The sequence below is a fragment of the Neopsephotus bourkii genome, unplaced genomic scaffold, assembly GCF_033783945.1.
Source record: "Neopsephotus bourkii isolate Nb327-2 ecotype Australia unplaced genomic scaffold, CSIRO-AGI_Nbou_v1 NB_1825, whole genome shotgun sequence".
NCBI lineage: Eukaryota > Metazoa > Chordata > Aves > Psittaciformes > Psittacidae > Neopsephotus > Neopsephotus bourkii.
The window spans coordinates 9,392,386-9,408,782 of NW_026902298.1; the positions used below are offsets into that span (position 1 = coordinate 9,392,386).

Here is a 16,397-nt window from a genome sequence, read left to right on the forward strand (position 1 = left end):
ATTTGTTAGTGTCTTATGGTATGGTAGCTTCCACATAACTGCCATAAGATGTTCAGCATAAATATGTCTATTTTCTTGTTTCCAGGAGTTATTTTTCCCCTGCATTTTACTATGCTGCAATTACTAGCTAGTAGTTACAGAGGTTGGTAGTTTGCCATAATAGACACTTCATTTCTCTTTTGTGACTAGCTCTTGATGGTTTACATTCTATTTTGGGAGCTGCTTACACTGAAACACTCCAAAGAGAATAAGGATTGTGTAGCACATATGACTAAATGACACACAACTGAGTAAAATCTGAAAGATGCCTGTGGGAGTGTTTTAACTCTTACACATCTGCTGTTTTGATTTTGGCTAGGTATACTTTACAGTGAGCTCCCATATGCAACAGAAAATACATTTTATCATTGGTATGATATATCTGATGTATATCCATAGCATCTTTTCTTGCTTATGCATACAGGTCTCTGAAATCAGCATCTGTTCTCCAGCATAGCTCTAAGTTTTGCTGTGGTCTTTCTGCCAACAGACTCCTTGTAGACTGTGGCACTATCCAAGTAATTCCTGATGTTTTGTTGGTTTGGACACTTGCAATCACTGTCCCTGCTGTCCCATAAAACTGGGATATACAGACAGGAGAACTCAAGTACAATAGAATTTCCCACATGCTTTTCTTCTGTACATGCACAGTTGCTCTTTGCTCAGCCCTGGTTTGGCTCCTAAAGGTTCAAGACAATTTCTATGGCACTTTTTCTTGCAGCTTTACTGTATCTGGTAAAACCATATAATGTTTTTTGCAATATCTCAAAATTTAGGTAATATTTTGATTAATGATAAAGGGACTGCTGACACGTCCTCCCCCATAACACCACACTGAGGAAATCAGCCACATTTTGAATCTAAATATCGAGCACAAACCAAAGCTGATGGGATCCTGAGAAGCACAACAGGCATACGTGTCAGCACTCCCCATTACTTTACTGTGTGTACTTTGCCAGATGTAGTATTTACATCCACATTCTTGATCCTAACAGCAATCTCCTGATCTTGTTAGCATAAGGAAAAGATGGCATGCAGAAATCTGTCTGATGAACTGCTTCATATGGCAGCATATTAGCCCATGGCAGGGGGGGTTGGAACTTGATGATCTTAACGTCCTTTCAAACCCTAACTATTCTATGATTCTATGTCCAGCATAAAATGTGCAGCATCCTTTAGCCAGCCCGGTTCCCTCATTCATTCCTGAGCACAAACAGCTAATCTGTCACTTAGGAGGCAGTAGCTTTTTCCCAATAACATGCTACCAAGATTCCAAGGTTACCAACCTTCCTAGCTTGCTTTTAAACTTTGTTTTATTCCCTCACTACCTCTGATCCATCCTTTTCATCCTGGACTGTTTTTGCCTTTCCCCCCCCACTTAATTCTAAAGGAAGCAGATTCAATGCAAGCCCCATTCTGCAATGTCTGTTTGGCATGGTTTTGGCATCACAGACGTTTTGCCCTTGTATTGAGTGAGAAACCTGGAAAACCATTCTAGGACTGCAGACCAGAGCTACATAGCTTTGCTTCAGCACAAGGAGGATTTTCATCTCTGTAATACGCAAATATGAAGAAAGGCACTTAGTATTGCTTAGTGCAGATGTTTATGCGCACAGAGGACACACAGACTGCCTGTGTCAGCAGAATCAGCATGCTGACAATGCCTGCTTGATCTTTGTTCTTTCATCCTCAACATCTTACCCTGCTTTGCACTTTCTGGTGCCTAGGTGCTGCATACCTTACTTCAGGGAGAGTGCAGGGACAGAAAGGGAGAAGTGGTATCCTTGTGTGCTGCCTCCCTGTGGGTGCAATGAAAGTTTATCCCTGAATTTTGTCAGTCCAGACTTTCTTTAAATAGCAATGTGAGACTGTAAGCTTTTTCCCACTGAATTAATAGTAGAGTAAAAACCACCAGTGCAATTCAGATTACATTTCCATGTAATTCCTAGCCTTGACTGAGTATGATGCTGGATGTGAGGGTGCTGAGGCGCTCACACAGGTTACCCAAAGAAGTGGTAAATGCTCCATCCCTGGCAGTGTTCAAAGCCAGGTTGCACAGAGCCTTGGGTGGCATGGTTTAGTGTGAGGTGTCCCTGCCCATGGCAGGGGGCTTGGAACTGGATGATCTTAAGGTCCTTTCCAATACAAACGATTCTGTGATTCTATGATTTAATGATTTGGAGACAAATGGGTGAAAAGCCCTCTGCTGCTTCTTGATTCATTCACCAAAATGGATAATTTACAGAACATCTTATTCAATACGGAAATAGAAACAGTGAGAGTGGGTTTAAAACTTACTCAAACGGTACCTAAGCAGTGTCATGGTCTAGAGAGAGAATATGTATACTCTATAATTCAGTTTCCTTCTCCATGCATGGATAATGAACTTTGACATGGAACAAGTGTGTATCAGAGACCAGGCAATTCACCAACTGCACCACCTTCAGCAAATGGTTCACCCAGCAGAGCTTTGCTGGAAGAAGAGCTTGCAACAAGAGCTATTTGTGACAAGAGGCCTGGTGCCTGCTGGTTTACCTTTTACAAGCATTTCTTCTGCTCATTTCTTCCTACATCCACTTCTGGACAAGAGCACTTCAACAAGCAACAGGTCTGTTAATCCTTCTCAGAATGAGTAGTGCTGCTTATGCTGTTGTCGGCTTTTTTCCTTCTCTGACTGCTGTTCACCTACAACTGTTAGACTGTCAGGAATTATGGAACACAGGAAATATTCCTGATATTATGAATTATCAGGATACGGGAAACAAAGATTCTACTTATAGAACCATAAGCTGAGAAGATGAAGGATAACTTCTCAAGGAAATCAGACATGACTTCATGGAGTAATGATGTATTGCATGTTCTAAAGCAACACAACACTCTAATGGCCTTCTGTGCTTTCTGTGACATGCAGAAAAAGTCACCTACCATCTGAAATCCCAGCAATGCAGTACTCTGGAAAGTTATATAGGAATAAGGGCTTCCTAGGTGGTATCAGTCAAACTGAGCACTTACAGAAAGATCCTCCAAGAAACAGAGGAAGTGCATGGAAGCACAAGCATGAGGCTGATCCATCTCTAGAGAGCATGAATGGCAGCATGAAGACAAGGGATGCTATAGATCACAGTGACAGCAACAGCACACCACCAGAGATGCCCAGAGGCTAAACCGGCTACTGAGGCTGCAAAAGAAGTTTGCCTCCTGCTAGGATTCCCATTGGCTGGAGCAGGTTTCCCCCCCCTGGCAGAGCAGGCTCTGCTGGTATATCTAGCGGCAGTGCTCCGAACGGGCAGATAAGGACACGCGCTGGTGGTCTGTCAGGACTGGAGAATGGATCTGAAGATGTTCCTAGTCTTCACTGCGTTTCTGCTTCATGCTACCTTGGGCTTCCCTATTCAGGTGAGAGCAGCTCCATGCAGCTCTGCTCCATCTTCTAACTGAGCTGTTCTTCCTTGGAGTGATGCTGTGGAGACCCATTCTGATAAATTTCCTGCAAGAAAAATATAAGTAATATAATGATATATGAAGCAAATGTAATAATTTAGTTCCTCCCTTTGGCCTGATTTTGATGCTGTTGTTACTGCATTTATGAGCTGTGGGAGAATAATGCCTTTTTCCTATTGGTTTTGCAGGAGAACTATGAAAACAGCACAACAAGTAAGTAGGATTTTTACTGTGTTTTAAAGACAACTGTTCATTCGTGACTGTGTATCACACACTTTGTGTGTGAGTGACTTGTCTTTAGAGAATGTGGAAGCACTGACTCTCAGGTCTTTTGAATAAAGCCATGTTTCCTAGTCTGTTTTTGGGCTGATTACAGATGTGTTTTCATATGGAAGTGCTTTACACATACTTTGGGGTATGGCATGTTCAGTTAATTCAGATCTGCTTTCACAGGCTTGGAAATAGCGTTTTAGTAAGATATTTGGATATTTTCCCATTAAGTTGAGTGTTACAAAAAGACTGCTACTCATTTGCCTCCTTGCCTACCTGGTGCAGCGTTAAGAGAAAGAGATGTCAGGTGTCAGAGAAATCTTTGCATTGTGCTGGGATAGAAAACAAATAGTACGGGCTTAGCTGGAAAGCTTTTGTCAATTCACAAAATAGAATGGGATAATTGCAGATCTCCATAGAACATCAATGGAAATAAATCTGTAGGTAGACTTCAACTACAGCAGGGAAGGGGGTGATGAGCTGTGAGAGGCAGAGGCCTTGGGAAAATAGAGCACTGACCAGTTCTTCTTTTGAGCTGTCATTTATGGCATGGAAGCAAAGGGGTGCTGTAAAATTACTGCTCAGCATATTTGGAGCTGGCTAAGGGACATGCTTGAGTTCAAAGTAGTCAGTTGCTGGGACTCAGAGTTGCAGGTGACTGGGACAAATGCATATAATAAGTTTTAACTTATCATTGTTACAGCTTTTTGTGCCTTTTTGAAGCATCTTTCAGTATTTACAGTGCAGGGAAATGTAAATGCATCATTCTGAAGGCTGTATCACACCAGTTGTTTATTTGATGAAGGATGTGGCAGATGCCTTCTGTCATACCTCATCTTAGTTTTAAAAAGGGGTTGCAGGTTTTATGTGCCTAGGAATCTGGAGCCTAATTTCTCTTGACTTTGACTAGTCTATTAATCTAGTGCATCTTGAGTGCATGGATTCTGAATCTGGTCAACCAACTCAAAAACATACTTTCCTACAGAAAGTTTTATGTGCCATGGATCTTCCTGGTGGGAACAGAGTGAACTTCTCTATAACAAACCACCATCATTACAGTGGATTCCCACAGTCATGTAACAGAAGTGACAATGTGGAAAGACTGAAGCCTTTTTGGCTCAATAGAGGCAATTCTGTTGCAGGTTCTACATAGATTCTGAGTAGGAGGAAGTCCACTCAGCACTTTTGGTCAATAACAACTATGAAAAGGGAAAGATGCGACAGAGCTTGGTACATCTGTTGAAACTGTGTGTTCAGAAAGATAAGGAACATGGGTATGCTTAGAAATAAGAACTATTCACCTAAGTGTTTTTTGTCAGTTTTGGATGGGGGAAAAAACAACAAAGAAGGCTTTATTTTTTGTCAAAGAAAACTACAATTATTGGCAAACTGGAGGAGATTGCCAGACAGGTTTGGGGCACATTCATCATACTTAAGAACAGGTCAAACAAACTGTGGACAGGCATAACATTTCTGCCTTAGGGAAAGCAGACAAAGAATGACCCCTGGAGGTCCTTGCAATTTCTAAAGTTTTATGACATTCTAACAATGAAGTTTCTGCTCATAAATTTAAATATCAGATCAGATTTTCACTTCCATGTTTGTATCTAAAAACTGACTTCTGATATAAAAGATGGTACACTAGAAAGAAATAATAGGACTCAGAATGATTCCAAGTTGCTGTCAGGTACAAACTGAAGCTGAGATTATTTGCCTCATGGCTAAATAACAGCCTTCATCCTATGTTATAACTTTCCTCTTTGACACTGTGGAACCAGACAGGATTGTTGAGCTGGTTAGCCTGCACCTCTTGCAATACAATCTAAGGCAGAGCATATTTTGGTCCCTGGTTTCCTTTGTTACTTTTCGCACTGAAGCTGATAAAATGCTTTGCTGATTCTTTAATGGAACATGACCAGGTTTCTGTCCCTTAGCAAGATCTACCAGGAATTTTCATGGCTCTTTTTCTAAACATCAGTTTCTGTGTCCATGTATCAGTTAATGCACCCCATTCCCCTCCATTCAAGGGGAATTGCCAAAGGCATTCCCATGGCTGTGGAGGCCTGAGCTACTGAACACCATGAAGTTGCAGTCAGAATCTAATTTGCTGCTTTTGTTTGTCTCTTTTCTTCCTTGCTTTTTGCAGCAACAGAACCTACTGAGGTAAGGACAGCTAATGAGCTCTTTTGATTACTTTGGGGTTCAGCATTGTGGAAAGTGAGGTCAAGATTCATGTACTCCACTCATACCTCCATCTGTACAGGAAATACTTTTCCAATCAACACTGTAACAGAGTGAGAGGTTTCCATCCCTATTCCATTTGTTGCTCCACGATGCCCAGATACTTTCCACATCCCACGATGCTTTTGCCTTCTAGAGAAGGGTCATAGAGAAAACTCAAACTCCTTTTTATTTATACAAGGCAAGAGAAGGATGGCAATCTGCTTTGCTACAGACATGATCCCCACAACTGGGTACCAGCCCCACAGTTCCGTTGAAGCAGTGTGTACCCCAGCCTTTCACCACTGTATGGTGAAAGTGATGATGAGGTGATACTGGGAGGATCTGAAACTTACTGCACTTGCATTTCCCAAGTCTCCTTGGGAACCTGGTCTAGTGGGAGATGTTCCTGCCCATGGCAGGTGGTTGGAATTAGATGATCTTCAAGGTGCCTTCCAAGCCAAACCATTCTGTGATTTTATGAGTCTATTATTCCCTTTATAATATCCATATTTGCCAAGATATCAAAGAAGAATATCTACCACAACATGGTACTTCTTTACAAATGATGCAGTGTGTAAAACCTCAATACTGCACTGGTGGAAGACAGTTTCAGTGGTTGCCTACACACTTTTGATCATACATGTTCTCTTACTTAATATTTTTGTTATAATGTAAAGTGAGAAATAACACTAATGCATCATTGTTGCAGGTTACTACACAAGAGGATATATATGGTATGTATTACTCTATCTAAATATAAGTATTTGATAGGACATACTGATTGTTAGCTACCCAATTCCTGCAGAAAACAACATGTGCTTAGCACAGATTAATCTTAAGGAAGAAGATTCACTCACCGTATTTCATGCAAAGCAGGGTCTTTTGTTTTTGGCCAATCTCTTGGCCTTGCTAAAAACCTCATCTGTAATTTCTACTGAAAATAGCTCTGCTTAGATAATGACTTGACTTAAGTTACTTCCAAAGGTTACAGAAAGCATATAGGCCATGTGCTTGTGCTTTTATTGATGTCAAGACTTACTGCATAATGCTCAGCGTTGGCTTATTCTACTTGTCCCTGATGCTTAGCTGATCAATCAACCCCATGGAACAGCAATACAGTTCTAATTTCATTGGTTTCAAGGGTTTTTCAAGAGGTCATCAGGACCAGCAGCAAGCAGCAGGACTCCTTCCATCCTTTTTGCCCTTGGTGTTTTATGCTGGGGGGTTGAGTGTGAACTGTGCATGCAGAAGGAAAACTGTGCTGTTGGGGAGAGAGGGGAAGATTGAAAGAGAATGGGTTTTGGGGTTGGATTAATGCCAGAACAGCCACAGATGGAGGTTCACAAGACTGTGTCATTGGGCAAATATCTACACAATTGAATCCCATGCCAGTCCCTGAATAGGGTCTGTAAGTTTTACATGCATCACTGTAATCCAGACCCAGTCTAAGAAAGTTCCTGCAAATTCACCAGGTTAAAAATCAGGATTTGCATTTTCCATGGGAATGAGAAAGTGATCCTCTTGTATTTCTGTGCAGAATCTCCATCACCTACAGAGTCTGATACTGAGGAAGAAGTAATTTTTAACAGAATTCTGAAAATTAACAAAGGTAATACCACCAAATCCCTGCTTATAATGGGTGTTTCTACTACTTTTTTTTTGGGTGATGTGGGAGGTACAAGTCTTACCACAATCTGTGCAAGTATTTTTCCCATCTTGCACACCATCATGTAAGAGATGCCCAGAGTCAGACAACTGTGTGGTCTGCTGAAGTCCCATGGCATCTTGAATCTCTAGATGATATCAGGTATGAAGGCAACTGAACTATCCAGACAGCTTCTTCAGCTTTAATTCTCCACATCTTTGTCATTCTTTGGGCATAAGAAGAGAACTTGGATATTTGGATGCTTTATTATTTAACTGCTTTTTTCTTGATTGCATGCATCACTTGCATTCAGTCATCATATGGCTTTATAGTACAGATTCCTAGATAAGCTATAGTCAGTTCCATGCTCCCTGCTCCAGACTTCCTCTCCCTTGATTCTTCCAAACATACCCCTTTCTATTAGCTTATTTTTTTCACATTTTCTCCTTCAGTAGTTATTTAAGAAGCTTTACTACTGTCTAGAAATGGACACCAAACCATCCTACATTTTTTTCTAGACAACACTCACTTCTCTTTTCGGTTTGCTTCCCTTCTTGGTTTTCCTTATTGGCGCCTCTTTTTTTTTCCCCAGGATCCTTCCTGGTGAGATGTTTGATGCCATTCATTCAGTGTCACATAAATAGATGATGAAATAGTACCAGAGAACAATATCCCTCTCACTATTGCAACTGCTTTTGGTCATTTCCTTTCTTGCCTTAGCCCCATCCAAGAGAGTTGGAGCTTCCCATCTTTTGTCTTAGCTGAAGACACAGCAGCAAAAGTAGGGATACGTTAGAAGTCCATCTAGCCCAATAGTACATTTCTCATGCTAGCCAGGAGCAGATGCTTAGGGAAAAATAGAAAAGGAGGATGAGTAGAGTGACACTTTTCCAAGTATACTTAGCAAATGCCCAGCAATCTGTGGCTCAGGAATTTCCACCCATTCTCTCTCACCACAGACAGCTCTCAGTACTTGCAAGAAGGTGACATAGCTCCACGAAGGAGTCGCAGTGCCATCAACTGTCGCCATTGCAATTGGCCACAGTCCAGCGATGGGATTGTTCGTGTGCCCTACGTCTTGGATCCTACTTATGGTGGGTATAAATTTCTGTTACTATTTTTAATGGATTTTATTCAACAAGCTTCAGGTAGAAATCTACTTCCAGTGGCCTCACAAATAGTTGATTAAATCAGTTCTAAGGATTCACTTGTACTGTGCAAGCACAGATAAATTGTGAATTACAAAGATCTCAACAGGAAAAAGATAAAGAGATCAAATATCCTTGAGAAGTTTGCCTTCATAATGTTTTGGGACTGGTCTCTTGGAGACAAGAAAGATCATTCCTTCTAATGGTACTTGCCAGAATACCTGCCTTTATAAGTTTCATGACTATTGCAGTATGGTTTCAATATCCTGTTTTTCATCAGCAAAAGAGCTTTGTATAACTGTCTCCAAGTATCTAATCAGAAGACCATAGAATAGAATAGAATAGAATCATAGAATAGTTAGGGTTGGAAAGGACCTTAAGATACATCACAATTACTACTAAAATTTGAAACAAGTAGTTGAGAAAACCCACCTGAATCTATTTCATCATTTCTGGATAAAGAAGATAATGCAGGGCTATTATTAGATTAAATGAAATTAATTACTGAATTAATTAATTATTGGTCCTTGTGTGATCCCCCCCAATTAACCCTTTCTTCTCCAGATGAGAGCCACATAAATGGGATTCATGATGCCATGGCAGAATTTGAAGCACTGACTTGTATTAAATTTGTGAAGCGTAAGACAGAGCGTGACTACCTCAGCATTAAATCTGCTGATGGGTAAGTTGAATTAACAAATTATGCTACATTGTTTTTCAGTTCTTCACCACACTTATTCCATGTGGCCTTAGAGAGGAAAGAGGAATGGATCTCCTCGCATACCTTGCTAGTGCAAGGACTTGGCAGTTGTATCAGGAACTCAACAAAGACACTGAAGTGATGCAGATCATGGGAAAGCACCATTAAGGTGGAAAGAATAACAAGCTCATGCTTTCTGTGTGGTATAATGCAGACTTAGCACCGCATATAGCACGTTACTGGAGGTCTTATTTGGACAGGCAAAACCAATTTCAACTAATGAAATAAACAGTTCTCTGAGTCACACAGTTGGCTGTCAAGGTTAGAATTAAAGCTTATAAGAGAACTGTTTATCATCCATTAGCTTTAAAGCGCTATTCATCTTTGCTCCAGTTTTCACAGGGTTCAGTGTTTTGGAAAAACAACTGTTATTTCTAGGGTCTTAAAGTCACTGTGCACAGACAGTCAGAATGTAGGAGCCTCCATGCTAATGAAGGTCTTCCAGGATGCTTTAGTAATGATCACACTGTTGTTTCCTACATCATGGTCAGATTTGCGCTTCTGTAGACTACCACAGCGGACAGGAAGGAATCCCTTCACTCCCACAAGACATGTGTGAAGCAAGGTTCTCTGTTCTGTCCCTTTTTCTGCCTGACAATAAAGTCTTCTGTTGGTATTCCATGTTCTCTCAGCTGCTGGTCCAACTATGGGAGAGTAGGAGGTGGCCAGACTGTCTCTGTAATGAAAGGAGGCTGCACGTGGAAAGGAATAATTCAACATGAACTGGACCATGCTCTGGGCTTTTTGCATGAACATTCTCGAAGTGACAGGGATAAACATGTAAAGATCATGTGGGAGTACATCAGTCCAGGCAAGTACTTTTGAACTCCTCAATGTGGTGTAATACATCCTACCATTTCCAGCTCTTCCTTCCTCCTTGAAGGGAGTAGATAGGGAGCATAGACTAAGTACAATATTATATATTCCAGCTGACAGACCAGACTTCAAGAAGTTTGAAAACTCGAATAACCTGGGTCTTCCATATGATTATTCCTCAGTAATGCACTATGGCCCGTAAGTAGCAGCATGGCATTGCTTTTGTTGGAACTCAAATCTTACGTTAGAATTAGTTTCTACAATAACTCTTTCCTAACTACCAGTTTCCCCATTTCTCCTTCTGACACAAACACTGTGAATCAGTTCAAACAAGCCTCTCCTTAAGGTTATCTTATTCACTACCCTTTAGCTTTCCATTAAACAGCCATTCACAGCTGAGCTTGGGAACAAAGGAGAACATCTTGAGATTGACTCTGCTTACTGCTGAATATGTTAAATAAACCTATTTGAATGGCACTGCTAGTCACAACAACATGAGCACCATTCTTGTTCTGCCTCCAAAACGTTCCATTAAATCCTGGAAGAAGTAATTGTACCTGAAAACCATTTGTTTTTATGGTTTGGTTTGGTTTTGTTTTGCTTTTTGCAGATATACATTCACTAATACCACTGGGAAAGCAACTATTGTACCAATTCCTGATGACTCAGTCCATATTGGACAAAGGCAGGGACTAAGCAACTTGGACGTGGCCAAAATCAACAAACTTTACAATTGCAGTAAGTGTCTCAGAGCCATCCTTCTATTGTTTATTCAGACCTTTCTCAGACATGTTTGGGCACACTGCAGAGACACAGTTTCTCATTAAAGAATATGAGACTATTCACTTAAATTCATAGTACCCATCAAGGATGTGCCAGGAGAGAATGCAAAGGTGAAGCTAGAGGCACACTGTGATTAGTGGGAAAATGCTTTCTGCTTCTACATTAAATCAGACACATTCACTATACTGGCATAAGTGGCCTAATTGCATACCACATTGTAGCTTCACTGGAGTAATTTGCTTTCTTACAGCTCAAGATACAACTATAAATCCCACAAAGAACCAGACATCCCTGTTCCTCATTGCAGTTTGCATTTAAGACCTGAGCCAAACCAGAACAGTTATAAGCTTCTCTGAACTGGAACAGTTTCATGAATCCTTGTTCAGTTTTCACATGTTAAAGCTGTCATTCTATACTTGCATGTATTTTTAACTCTTTATTTTTAACCTCTGTTAGAAGATATTCTCCCATACAGAGAAATTTATTTAGTCAAAGGGAGAAAACACAATTAGTGAAGTATTACCCTTTGCACAGAGGAAAGCTCAAGACCTCCTCCCAAGCTTAGAGTTTAAGCATTACAGACAATCATATTCGCACTTGACTCTTCTAACATCACTTGACTTTCCCATCTCAGTTGGAAATAACATTACCAACTGCAGTGAATTGAAATCTCTCACATTTTTTATAGAGGTACAGAGAGATCCCATGCTAAATTATGGAGTAATCAATAAAAGCTGATGCTTTTTCTAAGCACTACTTTATTTTCCGTTTTGATGCAGATGCTTATGCATTATGTGAAAATTAGGACAATATGATTCTTCATTTTAATCAGGACATACCAGTACTCTGAAATGAATACTGGCAGATCAGAAAATCGAGACCAATCCATTCTGAAGAGATTTTAATTGCAAAGGAATGGAAGCTTCTGCAAGTCTGGTGCTGAAGCAAATACTGTTTCTTTCTCAGGTCGCTGCAGCACTATTCTCGATGCAGCATCTGGGTCACTGAGATCTGCCAACCACCCAAGAAATTACTCAGATAACACCAACTGTGTCTGGCTCATCCGAACCCGATCCAGAAAGGTAATCACAGGTTAACAGTGATCTTGGAATATGCATAAACTTACTTCTTTATGTTAAGCATTCTGCACTTTGTCTGCATGCCAGTTGCCAGATTAAGATCTTTTCCATGAGAGAGTTTTCAGCCTAGTCTCTACTTCTTGTCCTTAAGCCAGGTATGGGCAAAGACAACTGCAGAGTTGTGATTTTGAAAAACTTCCATATGCTGGGCTTCAGGTTTGAAAAATCAAGAGAAAGCAGTCTGAGCATGGGAGCATTCAGTAACAGGCCTGTTAGATCTGAACCCTGCAACTTCAGGGAATGAGTGTTAAGGCTGGGTAAGCAATTCCCATTTGGGCTTGGCTACAGCTTAGATTCTGTCTGTTTTATAGGATATTCCATGAAAGAAGTTACAAACCTGTATAATAAAGGATGGTTTCCTCTTCCCTTCCAGATTTCATTGCACTTTCAAGCCTTTGAGCTACAGACAACCAGAGGATGTCAGGGTGATTATGTTAAAGTTTATGATGGATCCAGCAAATCTTCTGCACTTCTAATGGACAAGACCTGTGGATCAAAGTTACCCAATGATGTAACTGCTTCTGGTAATCTCATGCTCGTAGAGTTCGTCACAGATGGTGCTGGTACAGCTTCTGGTTTTGAAGCCATCTTTACTTCTGGTAGGTCTGAGAACAAGGAGAGTGAAAAAAGAAAAACAGTCTGTGTTAATGAACCTTCCTCTTCACAGAGGAAAAGCACTGTTTGAGGAACTGCTCTTTACAAAAGCCATTATTTTCTACCTTGCCTTTGATATAATGGATTGATCTTACATTGGTGCCTTTTAACTCATTCAGGCAGAAGGGGTCCATGCTCAGGTCCAGTGGTGTTAGCTAGGTGATGTACTGTTCACTTTGCTTCTCAGATATATTGCCATTCCAAAGCATGTGCCATTAAAGATAACATCAATTTAATGCTAGTGTTAGTGTTAGTACCACAGTAGAAAGAGAATAAATCATAATGCATTATTTAAATATATTGTTCCTTTGAAAAAAAGATGCAGTTTTTAATGTCACAATTCAGAGGGCAAGACAGATCTATGAAAAGCCAGGTCACCCAGCCCCATGGCAAGAAAAGGGGTAGTATTTCCATGGTCAGGATCCCCCAAATGTATCTACCTGAAACACATTTTCTTCAGTTCCATTTAATTAAGAACTAAGACCATGACTGTACAATTAAGTTACCACAGGTTTCAAGTTAGCATGTATCAGCTGGAATAAAGAAATACCTGTGTGCATGTCTATAGCCTACAGCAACTGCACAGTAGTGCAGCTTGCATTAGTATGGAAGAAAGCTCAGCTCCATTGTATGAAGGGGGCCTATGGGGATGCTGGGGATGGACTCTTCATTAGGGACTGTAGTGATAGGACAAGGGGTAATGGGTTAAAACTGAAACAGGGGAAGTTTAGATTGGATATAAGGAAGAAGTTCTTTCCTGTTAGGGTGGTGAGGCACTGGAATGGGTTGCACAAGGAGGTTGTGAATGCTCCATCCTTGGCAGTGTTCAAGGCCAGGTTGGACAAGGCCTTGGGTTGTATGTTTTAGAGTAAGGTGTCCCTGGCCATGGCAGGGGGGTTGGAACCTGATGATCTTAAGGTTCTTTCCAACCCTAACTATTCTATGATTCTATGACCTTGTATTTTGCCATGGGATAAGAACAAGCACACAGACTTTGCATAAATCCACTGAAATGCTTAAAGAAACTTACCCATATACCCAAATCAAACAGCAATTTTTTGTTGTTTCTGTGTAGTATCTATACCTGTCCATTGTAGCTGTGGAAGGAAATAAGAATAAGAAAACTCCCCATGCCACTTTGATGTGTCAACACCTATAAACCAATCCTAGTTGTCAAATAAAATGTGATTTAACATTTACATATTTCAGAGATACTATGGTTTGTTCAGAGAGCTCTGAAAGCTAAATATTTTTTCATTTAATTTACAGTGAGGATCCAAGGAAAACGTAGCATCCGCGACTGACTTAATGAAGAACTTATTCTGTGAATATTGAAATTATGTATTTCCTCCTTTGTTCTTGTCCTGGCTTGGATCAGTATGAAATTTAATTCTATTATGAATCGAAGTTTTCATCTTCCTGAGAAAGTTTATTCCCCAAGCCATATAGATGTATGAATTCTATACATCCGGCGTGCTCCTCCTTTTGTCTGCACTATTAAGTTATTACCTCTTTCTATTTAACAATTAAATAAAAAGCTTCATAATAAAAAAAGTTTCCATTTCTATTTTTCAAGAGTCCCTTCCAGGCGTACACACTATTAGTGTGGTCTTACTTCTTAACCCCCTTCATTCAGCCACAGGGGTGACAACATCACCATAGGTTCAGTTAGTGGGCTGAAGAGACAAGCTGCAAGCTTTACCAATTCATTTTATGATCTTCACAGTCTTGAGCATTAAAAGGTCTTAGATAAAGAGCCTTTTCCCAGCCCAACATTCAAGCTTCCAATAATGACATTTAACAACCATGTTATACCCTTAAATCACAGGAAAGATGGACAAGACAAAATAATTGCCACTAAAGGACAGGTATTTCCCATTGCAGTTTTCCTTGCACAGTTTGGGTAGGCAGGGGACAGTTGAGGGTACCTGTTTATCCACAAGCACTTATAGCCAGCAGATACATTAAGCCTATGACAGGACAAGAGGTACTAGATAATGCTGGCAGAGTTCAGGCCCATCTTGAGTTCTTCAGGCAAGGAGCTAAAGAAGTTTTGTCAGGCAAAAAAAAAGCTGAACTCTCCTCTTCTGATCTCATAAGGAGAACAGAGATCTGCAAGAATGGCTGAGCTTCTGGAGAGTTCATCTCACAGCCTTTACCTGCAATCACACTTTTAAAACGACATCCTCTGGACTAAGACAAGCCTGCAAGAGAGCTGAGAACAAAATAGGCTGCTATTTTCCCCTTATAGCATAGACAGTTAAACACGACTAACATGAGTACTTAACACTTGTATTTTTAGGTCTGAAAAAAAACAAATATGTTCCCTGTTGCTCTGTAACACTAGGAAGCTTGCAATTCCTCTCATGGAGATACATTTCTAGGAAAGAGCAGTGGAAAATGAATTTGAATCTCAGAGTAAAAATCATACAACCAAAGACAAATTATTAATTTATTTTCTTTTGTTAAAGGAGGCACCAAAATACCTCATTTACAAGGATTCACTCAAAGCTCTGTCTGTATTCATACTGTTTGATGAAGAATCATTCACTTCTTGGTGGTAGAGAAACTTTAATACCACTGAAAATTGCTTCTTTATCCACAGTGGCTATGCAAATGCCTCTGAACACAGTGATTCTGAGTCTGCTTTAGAAGAGGCATTTCTTCAGTTCTTCAGACACTGCAAGACAGGTTCCGTGTCTGATACGCTTCTCTAGTTACTCTCAGCAGTCAAGTGTCTCTTATCAACACATCTTAAAAGGATTAGTCCTTCTGAAATGTTGTTAAAAATGCAGTTCTAGATAAAGATATTTGACAGTTGTGATTCTTGAGCCCCACAAGGCAAAGTGGAATAAATAATAATGCAAAGCCAGAACCTACTGGTGGATCAGTGAGGACCCAGCCTTTTTCGTTTGGAGAGGAATTTCAAGTGGAATTAAGGTGTTCCATAGGGTGATAAAAAGGCTGTTTCAGGTGATTTAGATTCTTATGCTCGAAGGAGGGCTGGTGATTTCAGTAGATGATCTTTGTGGAAAAGAGCTCTGAAATACTGTTGACAAAGACTGAGAATTTAATAAAGCTGTGATATCTGTGTGTTGCTAAAAGAATTGAGGGGTTTTCTTTTTAAGGGAAATTAAAGTTATGTGTGTTAGGCAAAACTAAACCCAGTGGATGATAAGACCCTGCAGTTTCCCCTTCTAATCTCGATAGAATAAGATCCATTTCACTGCCAAGAGGCTGCAAGCAGAATCCATGTCTGCATGGGGTTGGTCTGGTTGCATAGGGCAGAGGAGAAGCTGATCAAAAGACTGAGCCAAGGTTCAACCTGAGCGTGTGACCATTCCCTTGCCCCAGGGAACTCCCCACAGATACCATAATGTTGTGAGCAGCCCAGGGCAGTTACTGATTGCACCTAGCCTGGGTTCCTAACCATCAGGCACAACAGTATGAGGCAGCCTGTCCATGTCTAGAAATGCTTT

General features: G+C 40.5%; 1 protein-coding gene across 1 annotated transcript; it reads left to right on the top strand.

The window, feature by feature from the left end:
• Positions 1 to 3,366: 3,366 nt before the first annotated feature.
• Positions 3,367 to 14,406, top strand: ASTL (astacin like metalloendopeptidase). The gene is made up of 13 exons (XM_061343559.1): positions 3,367 to 3,435; positions 3,669 to 3,693; positions 5,897 to 5,913; positions 6,683 to 6,707; positions 7,511 to 7,582; positions 8,578 to 8,712; positions 9,331 to 9,448; positions 10,159 to 10,337; positions 10,456 to 10,540; positions 10,953 to 11,080; positions 12,092 to 12,207; positions 12,638 to 12,863; positions 14,188 to 14,406. Exons 1-13 carry the CDS (start codon positions 3,367 to 3,369, stop codon positions 14,220 to 14,222), a joined length of 1,230 nt encoding a protein of 409 aa, XP_061199543.1. The 3' UTR covers positions 14,223 to 14,406.
• The last annotated feature ends 1,991 nt before the right edge of the window (positions 14,407 to 16,397 follow it).

Bases quoted from the DNA above. Each gene is read 5' to 3' on its own strand.
- ASTL (XM_061343559.1), top strand. From the start codon at position 3,367: ATGGATCTGAAGATGTTCCTAGTCTTCACTGCGTTTCTGCTTCATGCT. The intron at 11,081-12,091 runs GTAAGTGTCTCA...TTTCTTTCTCAG, and splicing joins CAACAAACTTTACAATTGCA to GTCGCTGCAGCACTATTCTC. The intron at 12,864-14,187 runs GTAGGTCTGAGA...TTTAATTTACAG, and splicing joins TGAAGCCATCTTTACTTCTG to TGAGGATCCAAGGAAAACGT.